At 35.1% G+C, this 24,522-nt stretch overlaps 1 protein-coding gene across 40 annotated transcripts in view; it reads right to left on the reverse strand.

The window, feature by feature from the left end:
• Positions 1 to 24,522, reverse strand: part of SEC31A (SEC31 homolog A, COPII coat complex component) — an 86,115-nt gene that overhangs the window by 24,671 nt on the left and 36,922 nt on the right. For 22 of the 40 annotated variants that reach the window (XM_064584685.1, XM_054508846.2, XM_054508848.2 and 19 more), the window contains 10 exons: positions 20,566 to 20,802; positions 19,499 to 19,573; positions 18,119 to 18,157; positions 17,546 to 17,623; positions 14,667 to 14,742; positions 14,061 to 14,239; positions 7,832 to 7,958; positions 6,544 to 6,689; positions 5,067 to 5,240; positions 2,535 to 2,708 (listed from right to left, as the gene is read on the reverse strand). In XM_064584685.1, the coding sequence (XP_064440755.1) occupies positions 2,535 to 2,708; positions 5,067 to 5,240; positions 6,544 to 6,689; positions 7,832 to 7,958; positions 14,061 to 14,239; positions 14,667 to 14,742; positions 17,546 to 17,623; positions 18,119 to 18,157; positions 19,499 to 19,573; positions 20,566 to 20,802 (1,305 nt within the window). The remainder of the gene's footprint in view (positions 1 to 2,534; positions 2,709 to 5,066; positions 5,241 to 6,543; positions 6,690 to 7,831; positions 7,959 to 14,060; positions 14,240 to 14,666; positions 14,743 to 17,545; positions 17,624 to 18,118; positions 18,158 to 19,498; positions 19,574 to 20,565; positions 20,803 to 24,522) is intronic. The other 18 variants (XM_064584709.1, XM_064584704.1, XM_064584702.1 and 15 more) reach the window with 3 other exon arrangements.

The following is a 24,522-nucleotide window of genomic DNA, read 5'->3' on the forward strand; positions in this document are numbered from 1 at the left end:
ACAGGGGGAGGGAGGCAGGAGAAAAATCAATATGAAAACCTAAATCAAAGCATAAAAAACAATGCCATTCAAGTGTCAGGAATAAGGGGAAAAAGCTAGTTCCTGTAAGTAGGTAAGGAAAGAAGACACGGGGGGGAAGGTAATAGAGTAAAAAAGTGATTTTGAAGCATTAATAGTATTCATGCTACTATTAGATCTGTAAATATATTGCTATAAGCTCCCTTTTCTGGATTTTATTAGAACCACAAAAATCTTATTAGTCCCATATGAGGCTTAGAAACATACAATCAGAGAATATTAGAGACCATCCAGTCTAATCCCCACCTTTTACCATTGAGAAAACCAACACCCAGAGAAATGAAGGGGCTTGCTGAGGTCCATACAACTAGCTGGTGACATTGCTAGGACTGAATCAGGCCTCCTGATTCCCAGGCCAGTATTTGCTATACTATACCACGCTGCTTACCCTGGAGTCCTGAGATTTTCAAAAAAATTTTTTAAGCCATCACAATCTTTTTTGTCAAGTAAACCTTCATAGAAACTCTTCATTCAGCATAAGATAAGCTTTAATCAAGAAAATCACTACTTAATTTACTACTGAATTTGTTTTTCTTTTCTTAAAGGATGAGACTGCTAGGTCAAAGTATAACAAAAGTTTTCCAGTGTTTTTACATCTTCCCAGAAAGACAGATAAACCCAGGGACATAAAGAGTAAATATTTTCTTTTCCCAATATAGAGGGTGTCTCACTTCAGTACCCTGAGACAGTATGATTGAACTAAAGGGGCTTGAAAGTTCTAACACCAAGTTGGCCATTAACTAGCCACACAATGCTAAGAAATTCAAGCTCTAAGTCTTAAAACTGGCTTGTCACTTGACCTCTCTGCCTCTCAGTTTTTCTAGCCATTGCCTGCTTTGCCCTACCTATGTCATAGGCTTTCTAAAACTAGTGCAATCTCCACAAGATTGGGAAATTTAATCCGTTTTGTTTACCAATATACCAACAGGTAGAATAAAGATAGACACTCATAGTAAAGCTCTCAAAAAAATAATTGTCAAATAAAGGAAAAAACAAAAGTTAAAATCAAATGTAATCTATTCTGATTAAGTATTAATCAAAAGTACAACAGACAGAAGCACACAAATTGATCTTTTTTTTAGTTTTCCATGATTTTATATTTACTTTTGCTGCAATGAAATATAAAAAAGGCCTTGTCAGGACACTGGGGTGACTCAGTTGGTTAAGCGTCTGCCTTCAGCTCAGGTCATGATCCCAGGGTCCTGGGATCGAGTCCCGCATCAGGCTCCCTGCTCAGTGGGGAGTCTGCTTCTCCCTCTGCCTCCCGCTCCCCCTGCTTGTATTCGCAAGCTCTCTTGCTCTCTCTCTCTCTCTGGCAAATAAATAAATAAAATCTTAAAAAAAAGAGAAAATTATAAAAAAAAAAGGCCTTGTCAATTCTATCAATAATCTGTTGTATTTAATTAACTCATTTTTTTTTTAAGATTTTATTTATTCATTTGAGAGAGAATGAGATAGAGAGAGAGCATGAGAGGGGGGAGGGTCAGAGGGAGAAGCAGACTCCCTGCCGAGCAGGGAGCCCGATGCGGGACTCGATCCTGGGACTCCAGGATCATGACCTGAGCCGAAGGCAGTCACTTAACCAACTGAGCCACCCAGGCGCCCATAATTAACTCATTTTTAAAATAATCTGTTGTATTTTATTTTATTTATTTATTTATTTTTTAAAGCAGTTTTTTTTTTTTTTTTAAGATTTTATTTATTTATTTGACAGAGAGAGAGAGAGACAGCAATAGAGGGAACACAAGCAGGGGGAGTGGGAGAGGGAGAAGCAGGCTTCCCACAGAGCAGGGAGCCCAATGTGGGGCTCGATCCCAGGACCCTGGGATCATGACCTGAGCCGAAGGCAGACGCTTAACGACTGAGCCACCCAGGCGCCCCTAATCTGTTGTATTTTAAAATGGGCAGAGTACCTGCTAACTTTGTTATCAGTGAAGACCATTTTTTACTTATGAAAATGTACTTTCCATTTAAGTACATGAAGGCTATCTGTGGGTCCAGAAATACAGTAGACATAGTAAACTTATAATAATGATTCAGAATAGAATACTCAAAAAAAAGAGTACGTTTTCTAAGAATATTTTATAATATTAACCAAATCACCCAAAAAATTGTTCCCACTACTTTACTTATAGTTTGTTGGATGAATCAAACTGTAGCAGTTTCAAGACACATGTACATGTGTAAGGGAAGTATGAGTGATGAGAAATAAGAAGAAATCTCCCCAGAGAGCTTAAATTAATTTATATTTAAAATATAATCTGTTTGCCTAGATTAATCATTTAAAAAAACTGACCATAAATACCACTTCCAAGAATATAAAAAGAAAAACTATTAAAATAATATGTTGTCTAGTTTTATCATAGCAGATTAAGGTTTCTTACCCAATAAACTAAAACCACCAATTTGAAGAGAAATATATAAATGTTCTACTTAATCCAGACCGTATCACTCACATGCGGATAATATTGTTGAGTTGGAACTCTTGGCGTCTGTGAGTGGCCAGCCATTGGTCCAGGCCTGCCCTTGGGCAGCTGCTGCCTCTCATAAGGAATTTTAGGTGATTCCTGTCCTGGTACAGGCTGTCCTTGTGCTCTACAAAGTCTGTCACGAAGCTGCACAATATTTGGCTAAAATAAGTAATGGAAGAAAACAAAGCAAACTGTTAGCGTTCACCCAACTATATGATAGCATGTTGCTTTTCTTCAAGTAAGCTTGATCGGTCATATGCTCCTTGTTTATATGCTGTTTCCTATATAACAGACCCTGGCACATGAGGGTTTCACATCATGGATTCTGATACTCAAGACTGATACCAAAGGTCCAAGATATATAGTGTGACTTGTAATTTAACTGAGACAGGGATTGGAATTACACCCACTACATAGTAATATGTAAGATCAGTGTCACTTATCATCTCTGCTCTTTTATATTTTCTTGTAGTTGAGTAATGCTCACAAATCATAAAAGTGTTAAAAAAAATACAACTTTGTTTCTTTATAGGGAAATAAGGCCCCTCAAAAGAATCAACTGCTAAAGATGGTGATGGAAGAAAATGGTGATCTGAGAAAGAGAGGAAAATTAATAAAAAAAAAAAAAGAGATGCTGGAAATAAGTTAAAAGAGTAAGATGTCACACTCACAGTAGCTTATGCAGATCTATAATTATACAGATCTACAACAAGTGTGAGTTGACCACATACATGTTCTAGGTATTAACAAACAACAACAAAAAATTAATGTTAAAATATTTCAGCAAGAACTGATTTTAATATCTTTAAAAATCATACATTTCTATAAATTCATTAAAGGTTTAAAGCTGTCATTCAAACTTTAAGGTATATTTTATTGCCTATTAGGGAGGAAGATTAAATACTATAATGATATCACAAAGTCTCAGAACATATTCCCCAGAAAAAACTAAGGGTCTACTGAGATACATAGAAGACAGCAACTTCGAAATTGTGTATTTACATAAAGAACGTTCTTTAAAAGTCCAAAGAAAACATGAAGAATCATGTATAGAAAATGTATGTTGTTATAGAAATGGTAATGAAAATAAAGAGTTTAATACTAAGGCTAGAAGATCTAAAGGTTTTAGATTAAGTTATTCTTAAAATAAAGGGTCTTATAACTTAATAATGGGATCTTATTAAGTAAAAAGGCATAAAACTATTATGCCAAAGTCATCATAAAGCCTATGTTTCTATTCTACCTAATATTCTCATAAAGATATGACATGTAAGTGTGTTCAAAACCAACTAGTCATACCTCCATAATCCTGGAACACAGATATAAGGATTTTTACTCATTGAAATTTATTGATAATTCCCTAGAACAGAAAAAATACTGAAAACATTTAACTAAAAAAATCCATTAAAACAAAATAAAGTTAATAATAAAATGTATAGAAATAAGAAAATATCTTCAAGGCTCAAAATTAAGCTCTGTCAGACACACAATATAGATATAAACATCCTACTTGTGGAAAACTGTCCTCAAATCCCACTCTAATTTCCACCCATGCTCTATTATTAAATTTAGGTTGCCCTCTTCTGTGCTTCCACAGCCCTACTACCTCTCTCACAGTATGTATCACTTTTGGAATTGTATGTTTACTTGTCTATATTCAGTTTGAGTTTGGAAACTCCCTCAGGAAAAGAATCCTGGCAACTGTGTCCATCACTATATAGTCAGTCAATTACTGAATTCCACTGCATTGAAAAAGCCCATTTTTCAATGGACACCAAATAAGGACACTAAATTAGAAATGTAATTCTCTTTGCTTTCAGTACTTTAAAAATGTATTTGTCCTGGGGCGCCTGGGTAGCTCAGTTGGTTAAGTGTCCGACTCCTGATTTCGAAAAGCTCAAGTCATTATCTCAGGGTTGTGGGCTGGAGCCCCATGCTGCGCTCCACACTGGGCATGGAGCCTGCTTACGATTCTCTCTCTACCTCTCCCTATGCCTCTCCCCGCGCCCCTCGCCCCCCCGCCCCAAATACACATACACACACACACACATGTCCCCAGAAAATATCAGACTGGAATGGTATATAAAATGAACTTCTTTACTAGTATCTATGTCTGGGGTGGCATTTTAAAACCACAACCCCATTTGTTTGGTTAAGTATTAAATATTTATAGCTTTTCAACACAGAAGATTCCTACAAAGAACCTTGTATGAAGAATCAGCATTTGGCTTAAGAAACAAAAAGTTGGTCCTTTCCCCATTTATTTTCTTCAAATAGTATGCCCCTCAGTAGAAAGGGATCTATCATACAACAAGAGTATCCTATCTCTCTGATACAGTCTGGCTATACCTAAAATGATCCTTGAATAATTGTCAGTAATATTCACCTACACTCAGATGATAGAAACTCAACTGCTCTAAAACATTCTACCTACCAGTATGTTTAATACTGAGTGCTACCTACTGGACTCACCTTTATTCACATATTAAAAGAAGAAAAATGGTCAATTCTAATTACCTGGTTGGTGTTTTCAGGAAGAAAAGCCAAGGCTGCAGCAATACTGCCTTGGGCTGCCAACAAATTGGCATACTGACTCATCTTCTCAGCCAAAAGAACTCCTACAGTACTGGTGTCCATGGCTTGGGTGAGTTGTACAGCTTTTCGCAGGATGACAACTTTCTCAATAAGATCCTAAATGAGAAAAAGAAGGCAGAGAGAAGGAGAACCAGACAAAGATACCAAGATATATATGAAAGAAAGCAGGAAAAGATAAAAGAGTTATGAAGGTTTCTAAAACCTACTAAAAGTACATCTTATTATTCTCTTTCTAAAAAACATCTGCAACAGCTGACCACAATTTAAGTAAACCGAAAAAAAGTAAGGAGGAAGAAGGTCTCTTATTCATGGATAAGTCGTAGGTTACCACCTTCTAAATATCCTTAAACTGCCAGATATTTGTCTTGTGAGCTAAAGTAGGCAAATATCCAAAGTAAAAGTGATAGGCAGATATCCAAAGGCAGAAGCTGGGTTCCAGCAGGTATAAAACGAACTATGACTAAAAATATCATACTAGCTACACTATAAAAACAGTACTACCATGAGGTAGTAGTACTACCATGAGCTTACTATTTCATGACCTCCAATGAGCTTACTATTTCAACCCAAAGTTTCTCATGTTGCTCTTTGATACCAATTACTTCAATAACGGGGAGCTTCAAGTATAAAGCACAAGAATATCCTACCTATCTGTCCTTCAAAGGTACACAGATTCAGAAATATGAAGCAAGCATGCTTTTTCTCAGAAGCACTTAGAAGGAAAGCCTTGATTTCCTACCAGATTTTTAGTTTCAATAGAGGGATCTTTAAAAGAACAACTCTATTGACAAAATCTCTTTCCAGAGAGAAAAAGAAATATACTTGAATGAAATATTATGAGACTCTGCTGATTAAATGCTTGGAAAAAAAGTTCTAAATATATAGTTACTCAGTGGCTGAGAAGAGTCCCCATATTTTTTACTACCCCGCTTGCCCAGGCTGTAGTGCTATATGGGATTCCATTTACCTCTTACTTTCATTTTCCCTTAACCATGAATATCTTAATCTATTCTCTATTGGTACTGGGGATGCCTCCCATTCCTTGCCCACATTGCTTCTTTCCTTGCCCAAGACAGACAGAGTCACCAGAGGGCAGCGAGAGAGAAGCATAAGGAAAAAGAATTAACTCTAGGGCTGTTTTCATGCTACTGCCATCTGCTTCCCCCAATAAACTACCAAATTATAACCTTGATTTCATAAACAGTTGTGACCCCATTTTACCTATTCCATCATTTCATACTTTGTCCCTCCAAATATAGCTATAAAGACACATAAATTATCCAGCAAAAGAATTTCTAAAACATAGATAATGAAGGTGAAAGCAATGAATTTCTGGAACGAATCAATTTCTAGAATATAAGTAGGGTGAAAGACAACACAAAGTTTCAAAGATACTAACCTGAAGGGACAAAGGACTGCTTCCATCTTGAGCTTTAGTCCAACATGCAACTAGTTTCTCTACATTCCCTGCACAAATATAGCAGAGACATGCTTGAGTCTGCAGGAGGCTATCACCTTCACTTTCAAGCCTGGTTCCCAAAAGATCTAAAGATCAAGAGGAAAACAAAATAAGATTATACTCAAAGCAATCTGTATATGAAATTATAAGTAGGCCAATAATATTTTCAGAAGTATGAATTAAATTTCACAACCAATGAGCAGTAAAAACAAAATCACTGTTATGTAAATGCTCAGTAAATATTTATTTGTTCAAAGAATGGAAGTGTGTGACTAACTGTATATAATAAATGGCTTGACAAGATTCTATATACCTAGCTATAGAATGAACTTCCATTAATTATATTAAAAAATAATAAATGGGAACAGTATTTGAACAGAAAAATCCTAATGAACATTTAACTCCATTTCATTGTATCTGATGTTTGTGTAAGTAGTAGACTACAATATGGCACATTTGGAATGAACATCAATGGTAGGCAGGACTACTATAAATTACTTACGATAATAAAGTTAATACCTTATAAATTTCATATTCTCATAATGCTTTCAAGGTAGCAAATGGTCGGTTGTTCTTATACCAGCAGCCTAAAGCTTCTGTTCTTACAAATAAGGAGTATCATTCCTTAGCCACCAGTCTAGTCATGGCCTTTAACGGTAATTTGTAATTTCCATTCAAATGCTATAATTACTAATTTTATTAAGCTAATATTTTATTTATTTGACAGAGAGAGAGAGCACAAGCAGGGAGAGCAGCAGAGGTAAAGGGAGAAGCAGACTCCCCACTGAGCAGGGAGCCTGACGTGGGGCTTGATCCCAGGACCCCAGGATCATGACCCAAGCAAAAGGCAGGCACTTAAATGACTGAGCCACCCAGGCGCCCCTATCAAGCTAATATTTATTAAGTGAAAGCTGATTACATGCAATTTTACAAATAATAAACTAAGGCTTAGAAAGTAATCTTTCCTAGGTCAGACAGCTAGTAAGTGGCAGAGGCAAGATTCCAACTCTGGTCCGCCTGAAACCAAAATCATTAAAAATAATGACTAGGTATGGAGAAATAATGTAGTTAATAATTCTGAGAAAAGCATTCAAATGAGAACTTCTTTTTCTTATGGAGTGATTAGTTGGTTTGCAAAAATTTCTAATAATACCTCTCAGTAATTTTATTTAAAATATGCTATGCCATATACATAATATAAATATAACTATAAGGCTCATTTTCTTACCACAAAGGGCTGAAAATTCATCTGGTTTAGCATAAGTCAATACTGCAGCTAAAGCCTCTCTCCAATTTTTAAGGTCACAAGACTCAACAATTTCTTTCCAGTTCTTCATCACCACTGCAGTAATTAGCTTAAGAAAGGAAAATAAAGGGAGAATTAAAAGCCTTTGGTCTATTAGTAAAAATTAACTCTGGCTAATCAATCATATCATTCAAAACTACTATTCAAAGTATTTCATGCAGAATAAAGCAGCAGCAAAGTGAAGTATATCCTTGAACCAACTGACATAAAAGATGGTTATTATTTTTCCTCAAACAACATCAAACAAACATATTTTATAAATAGGCTGGGAAGGAAAAGTACAGGGTGTTATCAAAACATTTAACAGGGAAACATGACCTGGTCTGATGGAGTACATGTGAGATATGAAGTCAGAATTAACTTCCTCAAGAAAAAAACAGGTCAGGAAACAGGAAGATGGCAGAGGAGTAGGAGGACCCTAGGCTTACCTTGTCCTGTGTATACAACTAGGTAATTATCCAATTATCTTAAATACCCCAGAAGTCGAAAATGAGTCAAGGAACTCACTCTCTCTCTCTCTCTCTCTCTCACACACACACACGCACAAAGGACATAAAATATAATAACATATATAAACAATGGGGAGGAGAGGATAAAAGAATGAGTCAAACTTAAACTAACATCAACTTCATACAGACTGCTGCTATATGCAGAAGAGGCTATATACAAACCTAATGGTAATGCTAGATCAAAAACCACTAAAAAACATGCAAGAAATAAAAAGAAAGAAATCCAAATATACCACTAAAAAAAATCAGCAAAATGTGAAAAAAAGACAAGAAAGGATCAGAAAAAATCTCCAGGAACAACCACAAAACAATAATAAAATGGCAATAAATACATATCTATCAATAATTATTTTGAATGTAAATGGACTAAACACCCCAATTAAAAGACATGGGTGTCAGAATGGATAAAAAAACAAGACCCATCTATATGCTGCTTATAAGAGACTCATTTTAGACCTAAAGATACCTGCAGATTGAAAGTGAGGGGGTGGAGAAACATTTGTCACACAAATGGACATCAAAAGAAAGTTGGAATAGCAATATCAGACTAGACTTTAAAACAAAGATTGTAACAAGAGACAAAGGAGGACACTATATAATAATAAAGAGGACAATCCAACAAGAAGATATAATAATTGTAAATATTTATGCACCCAACATGGGAGTGCCCAAATATACAAAACAATTAATAACAAACACAAAAGGAGTAATTGATAATAAGACAAAAATAGTAGTTAATAACCCACTCACATCAATGGACAGATCTAAACAGAAAATCAACAAGGAAACAATAGCTTTGAATGGCACACTGGATCAGATTGACTTACAGATATATTCAGAACATTCCAAAACAGCAGAATACACATTCTTTTCAAGTGCACATGGAACATTCTCCAGAATTGGTCATATATTAGGTTACAAAACAGGCCTCAACAAATATAAAAAGAATGAAGTCATACTATGCACCTTTTCTGACCACAATGCTATTAAACTGGAAGTCAGCCACAAAAAAAAATCTGGAAAGGTCACACATACATGGGGGTTAAATAACATGCTACTGAACAATGAATGGGTCAAATAGGAAATTAAAAAAAGAAATAAAAAAAAGTACATGGAAACAAATGAAGATGAAAACACAATGGTCCAAAACCTCTCGGATGCAGCAAAGTGGTTCTAAGAGGGAAATACGGGCCTACCTCAAGAAGCAAGAAAAATCTCAAATAAGCAACCTAACCTTACACTAAAAGAAGCTAGAAAAAGAACAACAAATGAAGCCTAAAGCCCGCAAAAGGAAGGAAATAATAAAGATTAGAGCAGAAATAAATGATACAGAAACTAAAAAAAGCAATAGAACAGATCAATGAAACCAGGAGTTGGTTCTTTGAAAACATTAATAAAACTGATAAACTTTTTTTTTTTTAAAGATTTTATTTAATTATTTGACAGAGAGAGACACAGCGAGAGAGGGAACACAAGCAGGGGGAGTGGGAGAGGGAGAAGCAGGCTTCCCGCTGAGTGGGGAGCCCGATGCGGGGCTTGATCCCAGGACCCTGGGATCATGACCTGAACTGAAGGCAGACGCTTAACGATTGAGCCACCCAGGCGCCCCAAAACTGATAAACTTCTAGCAAGACTTACCAAAAAGAAATGAGAAAGGACCCAAATAAATAAAATCACAAATGAGAGAGGAGAAGTAACAACCAACACTACAGAAATACAAGAAATTATAAGAGAATATTATGAGAAACTGTATGTCAACAGATTGGACAACCTAGAAGAAATAGGTAAACTCCTAGAAACATAAATTACCAAAACTGAAAAAGGAAGAAATAGAAAATAGGAAACTTGAACAGACCAATAACCAGCAATGAAACTGATTCAGTAAGCAAAAAACTCCCAAAAACCAAAAGTCCAGGACCAGATGGCTTAACAGGCAAATTCTACCAAACATTTAAAGAAGAGTTAATACCTATTCTTCTCAAACTACTCCAAAAAACAGAAAAGAAAACTTACAATTCATTCCAAGAGGCCAGCATTACCCTGATACCAAAATCAGATAAACATACCACAAAAAAGAACTATAGGGGCGCCTGGGTGGCTCAGTCGGTTGAGCATCCGGCTCTTGGTTTCAGCTCAGGTCGTGATCTCAGGGTTGTGAGATCGAGCCCCATGTAGGGCTCTGTGCTCAGCGCAGAGTCTGACTGTCCCTCTCCTTCTGCTCCTCCTCCCGCTCACACACTCTCTCTCTCAAAAAAATAATAAATAAAATCTTTAAAAAAAAAATTACAGGCCAGTATCTCTGATGAACATAGATGCAAAAAATCTTCAACAGAATACTAGCAAACTGAATCCAACAATACATTAAAAAAAAATCATTCATCATGATCAAATAGGATTTATTCCTGGTTGCAAGGGTGGCTCAATATTCGCAAATTAACCAATATGATACATCATATCAATAAGAGAAAGGATAAGAACCATATGATCCTTTCAGTAGATGCAGAAAAAAGCATTTGACAAGGTATATCCATGCATGATAAAAACCCCCAGTAAAGTAGGTTTAGAGGGAACACACCTCAACATAATAAAGGCCATATATGAAAACTCACAGGTAATACCATCCTAAATGGGGAAAAACTGAGGGCTTTTCCTCTATGGTCAGGAACAAGACAAGGATGTCCACTCCCGCCACTTTTATTCATTATAGTACTGGAAGTCCTAGCCTCAGCAATCAGACAACAAAAAGAAATAAAAGCCATCCAAATTGGCAAAGAAGAAATCAAACTTTAACTATTTGCAGATGACATGATCCTCTATGCAGAAAACCCAAAGATTCCACCAAAAAATTGCTAGAACTGATACAGGAATTTAGTAAAGCCACAGAATACAAAATCAAGGTAAAGAAATCTGTTGCACTTCTATACACCAATAATGAGGGAGTAGAAAGAGAAATTAAGGAATCAATCCCATTCACAACTACACCAAAAATAGTAAGATACCTAGGAATAAACCTAACCAAAGAGGTAAAAGACCTGTACTCTGAAAACTATAAAACACTGATGAAAGAAATTGAAGATGACACAAAGAAATGGAAAGATATTCCATGTTCATGGATTGGAAGAACAAATATTGTTAAAATGTCTGTGCTACCCAAAGCAATCTATACATTTAACATAATCCCTATCAAAATACCAACAGAATTGTCCACAGAGCTAGAACAATAATCCTAAAATTTGTATGGAACCACAAAAGACCCTGAATAGCCAAAGCAATTTTGAAAAAGAAAAGCAAAGCTGGAGGCATCACAATTCCAGACTTCAAGGTATATTACAAAGCTGTAGTCATCAAGACAGTATGGTACTGGCATAAAAACAGATATATAGATCAACAGAACAGAAAATCCAGAAATGAACCTACCACTATATGGTCAACTAACCTTCGACAAAGCAGGAAAGAATATCCAATGGCAAAAAAAAGTCTCTTCAACAAATGGTGTTGGGAAAATTGGACAGCAACATGCAAAAGAATAAACTGGACCACTTTTTTACACCATACACAAAAATAAATTCAAAATGGATGAAAGACCTAAATATAAGACAAGAATCCATAAAAATCCTAGGGAAGAACACAGGCTGTAACCTTTTTGACATAGGCTGTCGCAACTTCTTTCTAGATATGTCTCCTGAGGCAAGGGAAACGAAAGTAAAAATAAACTATTGGGACTTCATCAAAATAAAAACCTTCTGCACAGCGAAGGACAATCAACAAAACTAAAAGGCAACCATGGAATGGGAGAAGATACATGCAAATGACATATCTGATAAAGGGTTAGTATCCAAAATATATAAAGAACTGATATAACTCAATCCCCCCCAAATAATCCAATTAAAAAATGGGCAGAAGTCATGAATAGACATTTTTCCAAAGAAGACAGATGGCTAACAGACACATGAAAAGATGCTCAACATCACTCATCATCAGGGAAATACAAATCAAAACTACAATGAGCTATCACCTCACACCTGTCAGAATGGCCAAAATTAACAACACAGGAAACAACAGATGTTGCAAGGATGTGGAAAAAGGGGAATCCTCATGCACTGTTGGTGGGAATGCAAGCTGGTGCAGCTACTGTGGAAAACAGAATGGTGGTTCCTCAGAAAGTTAAAAATAGAACTAGCCTACGATCCAGCAATTGCACTACTAGGTATTTACCCAAAGGATACAAAAATACTGATTTGAAGGGATAAATGCACCCTGATGTTTTTAGCAGCATTATCAACAATCGCCAAATTATGGAAAGAGCCCAAATTGTCCACTGACTGATGAATGGATAAAGAAGAGGTGGTATATACAGACAATGGAATATTACTGAGCCATAAAAAAAGAATGAAATCTTGCCATGTGCAATGATGTGGCTGGAGCTAAAGAGTATTATGTTAAGCAAAATAAGTCAGTCAGAGAAAGACAGATACCATATGATTTCACTCATATGTGGAATTTAAGAAACAAAACAAATAAGCAAAGGGGAAAAAGAGAGAGAGGCAAACCAAGGAAGAGACTCTTAACTATAGAGAACAAACTGATGGTTACCAGAGGGAAGGTGGATGAAATAGGTGATGGGGATTAAGGAGTACAGGTATTGTATGGAAGTGCTGAATCACTAAATTGTACACCTGAAACTAGTATTATGCTGTATGTTAACTAACTAGAATTTAAATTAAAACAAAAAAAAGAAAAGAAAAAAAAAAACCACGACATTCCAGGGCAAGGGAACACAAGGTGCAAAGTCCCAAGGGAGAAAGGCACACAGAGTGTCTGAGGAACTGAAAGGCAGCCAGTGTGGCTGAAAGATAAAAGGGAGGGAGTGACATAAGATAAGGCAGGGGAGACTGACAGCAACCAATGCTGACAGGACTGAACACTGAGACAACTTTTATGGAAAGAAATTTAGTAACATTAAGCAGGGCCTTAAAAATGTTCAGACTCTCTGCACCAAAAATTCCTTTCCTAGGACTTACAGCCTCATTAAATAGTTAGAAATCACATAAAATCCTTGGGTACAACAAAGATGTTTATCACTATCTTATCTGTATTAGGAAAATATTAGAAACTGCCTAAACACCTCAAAAGTAAGAGAAATAATATATCCTTACTATAAAACATAGAGCAATTAAAAATTTTTGTAAGACTCTTTAATGAAATGGTAAACCATTTACAACGTAAGTGGCAATATCTATAAGCAAAACTACACACATATATACACATATATGGGCCTGATTCTGTTTTTAAAAATTCTACAAATACATAGGAAGAGGTACAAAGGGTATGTACCAATTTGATGGAAGAATCAGAATTTTAAAATTAAAATTTTTATCTTTATATTTTTCTATATTCTAACTTTTCTACAATAAAAAAATGAAAAGTACTTTTCATTAAAAAAGTTATATACACAAAGTACAAAAAATAAAAATAATAACAGTGCCAAACCATTGACAATAACTATTTCTGGTTCAAGGAATTATGACTGGGTTTTTTGTTCTTTACTGTTTTTTGCATTTCAGTTCTCTTTAGTAAGACTGTATTGCTTTTATAAGTGTTATAACAGGTGTTACAGTTTATCTATTTTTCAAATAACATACCCTGGTAATTTTGCTTTGGGATTTTGCAAAATATTTTTTCTGCGTTTGAGCCAAGAGTTCTTGTCCACCTGCTATGGCCAATATAATGGCATCAGCCATGCGGTTATCATGTAAACAAAGGTCAACAGCACTCTCAAAGTTACCCGTCAGCAAAGCCTGAGTAATTAAGCCATCAATATCTGCAATGAGGAAATAATACATCCAAGTTAAATAAAGTTTTTGTTACAAGAAAAAATCCTATACATATCAATTTTTACATGTACACACAAAGGAAAAAACAATGCTAACTTCTGAATATTACTAGTGGATTAATTTCTAACAAAAGTTTTTGAGGTCTATGGAAATATACTGAGATGCATGTAAGTAAAATCAGGTAAAATAACACATCTTTCAGATTCTTTAAACTGGAGTAATAGAGATTGTTATACAGTTGTTTATCACAGAGATGTCAGAACATACCACTATCTCCAAGAGACTGATTACATATACTAAATAACTGAGTTCTTCTTTTCAACCCTCTACCACTTGCGACAAAACATTTGTAACCTAAGCTTAGGGCCTATTTGCTTTCAAATAGCTAAAAATCAAAATTAAATAGGTACTTACCGCCACTGATGGAGATGTTAAATGTTCCTCCTGCTGATGGTAGAAATTCAGATTCTTGTTTTCCCTCTTTAATGCACTAAAGAGATGGAAAGGACAGCAATTCAGCCAGAATGAAACTGGAATAATTTACTAGCAACACAAGATTTATATATGATTATTCACCTACTAACTAAATGACATACCAAGTATTCCAGAAAAGTTCTCAGATCCAAGACTTTCCTAAGTATTAACTCCCATTATACAATCATAAATAAAATACAAGGTTATCAGGAATAATGTTAAAAAAAACCTTAAGGGTACATAATCTATTACTGGTAGCTCAGAAATTACTGAAGAATCTTTGTTTTCTTAGATACTTCAAATAAGAATAGCCTGAAACACGCAAAATACACGTTTTTAATTTTACTGTATTTAGATTTTAAAGCAACCCTGCTGCTATACATCTAAAATTTTCTACATGTCTAAAAATTTCTGTCCAATCATTAGATTTAGTTATAAGGTCTTTTTATTTTAATTGAACCAGTCTTTTTTTTTTTTTTTTAAGATTTTATTTATTTATTTATTAGAGAGCGAGCGAGAGAGAAACAGCATGAGAGAGGAGAGGGTCAGACGGAGAAGCAGGCTCCCCGCTGAGCTGGGAGCCCGATGTGGGACTCGATCCCGGGACTCCAGGATCATGACCTGAGCCGAAGGCAGTCGCTTAACCAACTGAGCCACCCAGGTGCCCTTAATTGAACCAGTCTTGAAAAAAAAAAATCACCTGATACCCTTGTACAAATGCTACATAAAAGACTATATGAATATACTCAAATTCAATTGCAGATTTTGTATTCTCTTAAATTAGTCATACCTGCAATAGCAGGTTGGTCTGGTAAAAAGATACACAGTTCTGTTATAAACTCCTGAGACTACCTGTAAGACTGAGTAAAAAGAAATTCTATATTTTCTTTCTTTAGAAGAAAAGAAACAGAAAGAAGGCATATTGCTGGAAAATAGTTTAAATGCTTTCTATGTATAAAAATTCACAAGAAGACAAAAATAAATTGTATCAGAGATTACAGAGAAATTCTGAAAGAAAAACATTGCTGTCTTGCATGAGATAAAATACCTATCTTCTGTGATCGCGTTACCTACACATCTGAATGTGAGTGCCTAGTATTCAAAGTCAGGGGCATTTTTGGATTGGGGAATTTTAGTGCAGGGCACAGCGTAGCATCATCTGTAAATAATGCTTAATTAGTTAATACTATTACAGGAGAATAACCATAACCTTAATTCTTTCCCTAACCAAAGAGAAGCATTTTTGAACTTTAAAAGCTCAAATAAAAAAATTTTGGGCGCCTGGGTGGCTCAGATGGTTAAGTGTCTGCCTTTGGCTCAGGTCATGATCCCAGGGTCCTGGGATCGAGTCCCACATCGGGCTCCCGGCTCAGCGGGGAGCCTGTTTCTCCCTCTGACCCTCTCCCCTCTCATGCTGTTTCTTGCTCACCCGCTCTCTAAAAAATAAATAAAATCTTTAAAAAAAAAAAAAAATTTTAGAGCTTAAGTTATTCACATTAATAAATAATCAGATACTGATCTGATTATATTCACTAACAACTAAAAAACCTTTTCTTTTTTTTTTAACTCACAATTTTTCAAATTTGTCTTTGAAGAAACAATTAATAAACCCTTATTCATGACTTCTGAAATATAAGGCTGAAAAAAATAGCTTATTACATGTTGAGTATTTTCAATGTATAAACTACTATATCTGATAGATAGCATCATCAAGGTAAAGGGGAAGATTTTACCTCCCTAAACAAAATTTTTTCAAATACTCTGAAAGTACACATTGGTGACTACCATTTTGTTAAGTACATATTATTCTGATCTATTAATTCATAGGTGTATTTCCAAATGGTCCTCTATTTGATAATACATAGTTAATCTAGTTGTACATAGATGAAAGTACATTCCTTCAATGTATCCTACAATTCTGAATAGGTATTACCAAAATTAGTTCAAATTTTTACAAAGATTTTACTCATATTCTTTATTCTCAGGTTAAATAAATGTTAGATCTACTTCTATGGAAAGTGTTTTTTAATAATTATCTTGTAAAAGTCTAAATTTACTGACGAATTACTCTTATAACTTAGCTAAGGATTGTAAGAAACATTCTATAGTCAGAGTATTTCCATATCAGAAAGAACAATGAAAAAGTCAAAGATGAGATGAGAAACAAGAACTTGTTGATTAATTTTCCAAGATGAAATATAACTAGAAAGCAAGAAAAGTACAGAATTATTTAGTAATGGTTAAAAAAAAAAACCCCAGAAAAACAAAAGGAAAAAAATTAATGATACAACTCTGTGTTCAAGGACTCTTTTTAATGGGTTATAAAAATTGTCAACTACAACTCGTGACACATTTTTCATGACAATCAGTAAATCATGACAGTTTATTTAGTGAAAAATTCTATGCCTGGATTCAAAGTTCAAGACTAATCTAGAAGCCTCTGCCACTGATAGCAGGCCCTAAATATTAATGTGTCAAGAAAAAAGATTAACTTTACATGCAATGTACTGTGGATTTCTGAGTAAGATCTCTTTTCATTTTGACATGCTGATATCCATCTGACCAAATTAAGTCAATCTCATGTCAACTGTTAATTTTAAAATACATAATCCAGAAGCTAGGTCAAAGAACTAAAGATTTCATAGATGATACTTCTGTCAAACAAGTAAACAAACTCCTACCCCCAAAATCTCTAAGAAAACAATATATTCCAACTTCATTTTGGAACAAGTAGTTATGCAAATTTTCCATATTTCAGTGTGAGATAAACAAATATCACATATTTTCCCAATGTAATTAAAAAGGAAAGAAATAAGTACCTCTCCCAAGAGCTGCTCTTCAGCAGCAGGGCTCTCCTCCCCATCACTCTGTGCTACTTGGTCAGAATCTTTAAGAGCCTTTGGTACACAAAACAATTACAAGGGAAGTTGAAGAATGTAACATTAAAAGAATATTAGTGACTAAGAAAGACAAAAGACCCAACCAACAACATTCAGAGCTAGTTTAATCATAAGAAGCAACACTAAGTAAACTGATTTAAGAAATACTATCAGAGGAAAAGCAAAGAGCCATTACTACTAAGACCTTCCTTTTTTTCCTACCAAATGTCCCCCAGGAACAAAGATCTTAACCTTAAGTATCTGAGCAGTCATTGATACTGTTTTTCCTCTTTTGCAAAATTCAAGTACCATCAAGAGAAAGGAATGAATACTCTCTCCCAGCTAAACTTATACTATTTTAAAATGAGAATTCACTTATTAAAATATCTACAATCAGCATTTATTTTTACACTGTAAAGCAATAAAACAGACACATTTCTTAAATTACATTTCCTTCTGTGTTATGACCTAAACCAAATTTTGGAAGGTAGCTATTTTTAAAGGCCTTCTTACCACATCGGGTCCATCCACCTTGTTCAAGGCCAAAGCAATCTGAAATAAAAACAACAACTCACCTACTACATGGAATTCTATTTCAAGGCATATAGCAAATGCTCACCTCTTTCTCCATTTTCATTGGCAAAAATCCACCAAAGTTCAGACTAGGGATGGGGTGTTTAAGGAAAGACTAAAATCTGCTATTCAGTCACAAACCTAACCTCAAAACAAGCACGTTTTCTTCTACTTTCCTTTAAATAACTATAATTAATTTAAAAAATTTTCTTCAAGTACTCACTACTGAAAGAACTGCTATTAGAAGTATTTTGACAATCAGATTCTTTTTCCTCATTTTTGCTATTAGGTATTTAGTAAAACTTTCATATTAACCTTTTACAAACCTATAAAAGTTATAGCACCAAGAAATTCAGACTAGTAATAAAATTAAATATAAAAAAACTAAAGGAATGAGCAAAGACACATAGCCGATAAGCGGTGGGCCTGTGATGTGACATCTTCAACGTGCTTGGCACTGCTCAGAGTATGCAGTATCTAAGCTGTACACCGTATGTGGCAATCTTCAATGCTTCAGAAAACTTCAGTCACTTTCAAAGAACAAAGGGCTAATACAAATTACACAATGAATCTAAAATACCTCCTTCAATGTTTCCAAAGTCAGAGAGTTTTTCGTGCTGTTCATGTCAATATTGTGGAATGAATAATAATGAAGCCCCTCTTTGAGAACAAAAATGTAAAACTGGAATACGACTTTCTCTTTTTAAAAGGGGATCTTTTTCTAAGTTAAAATATTACGTGACTCAGTTGGACTTTTGTTTATTCAGGTTCAGTACAATAAATTGCCCTCGTTCCAAAATATTTACTAGCTATTTGTCAGCTGGACAAACTCCATACAGAGTTTGGGAATGTGGGCTAAAGGCATGAACAGCGAGGGTAGAAAACTGTGGTAATCTGAACCAGTACTCTATTTTTCATCACTTAAGCTGTAGTGAACATGGGGTGGTCTCTAACAGTTCCCTCGTTTTCTTTTCCCCCGGGGCTACTGGTTACACACCCTCTTAAAATCCAAGTGTTATTTCCAATGTTTGAAGTTGATAGCCTCTTATCTTTCAAGACCCAATTCTACCTGATACGACACAGCTCTTTAAATCAAGTTTGGAGTCAAGGTGGTTCTGGCAGTTTTTAAACCCAGGTACAAGGTGGAATTACACATTTAATAATATGTATTTGGAATTCTGGCAACCAAACACAAATTCTTATTAAATATTTATTGAGTGATTTGAGATTATCTGTATAGAAGTTTATAAAAAGAACACTTAGGCTACATAAATATTTTACTTGCATAAGCACAGCCTTTTAACTTTCGCAGAAATTTACCTTCTTTCCTAGGTCTTCTTTTCTGTATCCTAGAAGTTCAAGGTATTTTCCCCGAGAATCATCCTCAAAGTTCACCTTTAAAGAATACATAATCTTGAAATAAAGATCTGCCTTTAAATTTTTTTCTGCCTTTAAATTTTTAATTACTTGATCAAATTCCAAGTAGAATTACTAAAAATTATCAAAAATAAAGTCTACTAAAGTCTACTGTTACCAACGAAAGCTTTCTATATCTATTATGTAGAAGGCTCAGTGTAAGAAAGCACCCCCAAAATAGTTTCCTTTAATAGGTTACCTCTTAAAATAGTAAGCATACTAGTAATTAATTATCCTTGTTGAATAAAGCTTACTTTTTATTTTTTAAGTAAGCTCCATGCCTACTGTGGGGCTTGAACTTATGACCCTGAGATCAGGAGTCGAATGCTCTACTGACTGAGCCAGCCAGGCACCCCAAAGCTTACTTTTAAACTATAATTTTTATAAATACAAGCTAACTCATGTCCAGTGGTCATATGTATGCAAAACATGACACTCTTTGGAACACTCAATGTCCTAAAACTCTTTCCCCAAATTAATAATTACAAAATATAAAATTCTATAATTTTATAATTTAACCTTATTGTATTTAAGATCTCTTTGGAAAATTCAGTATCAAGAAACAGACATTCCAGTGGAGGAAAAATGACCAACCAGAAAACTCTTATTTCCTATTGTCATAAATGCAACTCAGTAAAAGGAATGAGAAATGCCTCCAACCTTTCTCCCCTGTAACTCTTCCCTCTTTTCCCATTTTCCTTAATTGGATGTACTCAGAAATTAAATATTGTTACTATTATGTCGTTTTTCACTTATGAAAAAAGTACTTCATATTAGGCTCTTCAAAGCAGAGAGGAAAGAACTCTTGTCATAAAACTATGGTCATGTGCTCTTCATAAGGTTTCTTTAATGTCATCAGGAAGCTCCTGAACTCATAATCTTGCAATAATTTTTTTCATAAGAACAGACTGAGAATATAATGGGAATAGTTAAATTTGCAGATAACGAAATTGTTTTAATCTCAACTTTACCTTCAAAAAGGACCATACATTTTTCTCAAACTCAGTCTGAGAAGCATCAATCTTTTTCTGACAGTAACTGACAAATCCTTGCGACTGCACGACTTGCTGAAGTTGGTCCGATCGGCTGAGGAATTCCTTTTCTGTCACCACCTGACTGATGAACACAGGGTGTTGCTGTTGCTGCTGCTCAGCTCCCTGCTGGGCCTGTATTCTGACATTCTCAAAGGTAACCAGTTTGCCTCCAAACTATGGAAGAAAAAATGAACAAAGTCAGCTTGAACCACAAGGAGAAGGCTGAAAAACCTGCTAATGGAAAGAACTATGGTCTCACTTTGGATCAAATTAGCTGATACGGTCTCCCATACTCCACAATCTTGACCCCAGCCTTCAATCACTATTCTTCTTCATACCACCTACCTTCTAGATAAAATGTACTATTTACTGTGCCCCACAGTTTCTCACCTACTTGTTTTTACTAACTTCCACATACTCAATGTTACTTCTCTTCAAGGCCCAGGCAAATGCCACCTCTTCCACCTCGGACACCCTCCATATATTATAGATTTCTTTTGATTCAACTACTAGCTTATATGTATTTGCCTCACCTTCTGTTCTGGCTCTAAGTTTTAAAGGGTGGCAGAATATGCCCCTCCAAAATGTGCCATTTGGCACAAGGACTATTTTGAGCTAAGGACTACTTGAAAAACAGCAGGAAAGAAGGGCACCTTGACCTCCTCTTTTCTTCCTGAAAGCAGGAGATGCAACTCCCATGTGAGAGCTGCCCTCTCTATACCAGGGGGAAAGAAACATTCTTATCACCAGAGGGGAGAGAAATCTGTACAAACAGACCTAGTTAAATAACAATTACCTCCCTTTAGTCTCTCTAAATATTTTAGTTACTTTTCCACAACTGCCGTTCTTTTTTCAACCTACTATATAAGCACTTAGATTTTGCCACTTGTTTGTGTTTTCATTTCCCAATGGGGGCCCAGGTATACATAAAAATCTGTATGCTTTTCTCCTGTTAATTTGTCTTATATCAATTTAATTCTCAGGTCCAGGTGAAAACCCCAGGAGGGCAGATGCAAAGTTCTGCCTCCCCTGTACTTATAAGGATTGTGGTTCTGTATCTACTTTATTCTTTTATCTCCTACAGTACCCAGTATCTTGTATATAGCAAGTAAACAGTTACTATCCGATTAATATATCTATACAAATAAATATAGGTAAAGAAGGAAACACAGGACAAAATCTGGTTCTTTATAATCAGTAATTTTTGTATAAGGATTATTGTTTTTATGTAAACTGAAATACCAACAAAACATAAACCACTATCCTTAAGGAATTTAATATGAGAATAAAACTGGACACAACTGGCACCTGTAAGTTCTAAATGAGATGCAGATAATACCACACATCATATGAACTTCACAGCTCAAGGGCAACTGGGTTTCCCCATGTTTAGGGAAGCTGGTGAAAACTGCACCCCCCAGAAGTAAGACCTAAACTGTGTTTCACAAGAGGATTATGCTTATTATTTACTTGGTTCTGTGTAATAATATTATAGTATTATATAATTATAATAATGTAAATGCATGTTAATTGAATTTAAATTTAATTATAAAAATAAAAAAAGCAGCATAAAAAATTATGTAAGTGCTTCTTGTCAGTCATCATTTTTTCAAACCAACCAAAACAAATACGGAAAACTTAAATATCTTAACAACATAAAAATAATGTAATTTACAAAAGTTGGCAGAAATGAAACATTTGGAAAGGAAAAAATTGGAAAAGCTGAAGGAAGTATATAAATGCACTAATTTAATATTGAATAGAAGAGTTTCAATTAGTACCATATGAAGTTGATACATTGAGACACGGATGTTTTGGTAAATTATTTACATTTATAAAGATAATCACAAAAAGAACACATAACCGAAAGATATTTGAGGACACTGACATTCTACCCCTCATGTTCACAGAGAGGGCATTTTCCTTACACTCCGTAAGAGGAACTAACAGAGGAGGAACACTTCCAGCCTTTCTCTGTCCTTCACACTGTCTTGGGAGAGGACTGCCTGCCGTTCTTCAGGAAAGAAATGCAGCATGCTTACATCAGCTCTTCAGGGCTTCTTTTTATAGCTGTCTTCCCGCCTAGAGCAATAGTCCATGTGGATAAGCTGCCTGCACCTTCAAGGAAAGCACTACAGTACCTAGATTTGCCTGTAACTAGGTTAGTAAGGCAGCCTAATACAGACATAAAGCTAAAAACATGTTTATTAAATCAGATCCTGGGGATATAGAGGCAAACGAAACAGCCCAGCTCTCATAGAGTCTTCTATGTTCTAGTTTGTTACAAGGCCCACTGTGATTAGACATCTAAACTGTAGCCTCCAATCTAGCTTATGGCAGCACTAAAGCTGATACTTTGATTCTCCATCTCTCTTACTTGGTTCTAAACTCATATGGGAAAGAGATGAGTGTTATTTATTGTCTTTATAATACTCCAATACTAGCGACTGATACTTTGATTCTCCATCTCTCTTACTTAGTTCTAAACTCATATGGGAAAGAGAAAAGTGTTATTTATTGTCTTTATAATACTCCAATACTAGTGAGGGGAAGGGAAAGACGTTCACTTCTCATTCCTAAGATAAATATATAGTGAACACCGTCTATTTGTCAGGGACCATTCTAGGCACTGGAAACATACCTGTGAACTAGACAGTCTGTCCTCAAGAAGCTTGTATTTGGGGGGATCTTTTCTGCACATTTTGGTTTTCTTTTAAACCTGTACACATACAATTTTATAATAATAATTGTTTTAGTTACTAAGGGAAGGAAGGAACTAACTGGATGAATGGTTAGTATTCAGTAAAAAAAATGGGAAGTCATAAACAAAGGAAAAGATTCCAAGGCAGGAGTAGAGATAGTAGAGAAAACTAAACAGGAGGGATGAGAAGATTAATTAATTAAATCCAAAAAATGGATTTATGAGTGACATAATCAAAGGTCTATCTTAGGAAGATTAATCTAGAGATGTAGTATAGATTGGAGGGGGAATAGACAAGCAATAGACAGGCAATCATATAACAGTTCAGTGTGAAAAGATGGAAGAATTAGGCAGAGTAACAGCAAAGTTAAAGGAAGAATTAAATCCAAGAGATTTATAAAGAGAGCAATATAAGAGATCGAAAAAATATAAGAGATTGAAAAAAGTTCTGAGCTTGACTAATAGACGAATGATAGTAAGAACTCAATAGTAACTACAGAGAAGATCATTCATTCAGTTTCGATAAAGGTGAATACGTATAATTCTATGATGTGTATAAATTCTGTTATGATGATGGAGAAGCTGAATAATAAAAGCTTTTTTAAAATTTTTATTTTTTAAGTAATTTCTCCCCCAATGTGGGGCTTGAACTCATGACCTCAAGATCAAGAGTCACACGCTCTACCGACTGAGCCACGAGGCGCCCCAAATAATATAAGTTTAGTACCTCAGTTTTGGGCATTATTACCAAGAGACTCACTCTCATCATTATGTACAGTAGGCATCTGATTAGACTGGCAGGAGAACAGCTAAAATCTTTATAAGTGTAAGATTAGACAAGTTATTAATTTCTCTGCTCCTTTCTATCTACAAAATGGGGGTAATAGTGGTAGCTATTTTATAAGAGTTGTGAGAATTTAATGAGTTACTATATGCAAAATGCTTAGAACAGTGGCTGGCACACAGTAAATAAATACACTTTAGCTATTAATATTACTAACGAAGTTTTATTGTACCTGTAGGTTGTATGAAGAAAGTAACCCAACACTGGACAGGTGGACTCTTCTATGCAAGACTTAAAAACAGTAGTGAAATTGAAAATATTTAGGAAAGGACTTTATTTCTTCTTTCTGGTCTATAGGAATAACCAAAGTTTTCTAAGCTGAAGTTTGAGGACATTAATATGGCAATGA

This window comes from Mirounga angustirostris, unplaced genomic scaffold (genome assembly GCF_029215605.1).
Source record: "Mirounga angustirostris isolate CCGP_5_RB_7025 unplaced genomic scaffold, mMirAng1.0.hap1 SCAF_2, whole genome shotgun sequence".
NCBI classification, from domain to species: Eukaryota; Metazoa; Chordata; class Mammalia; order Carnivora; family Phocidae; genus Mirounga; species Mirounga angustirostris.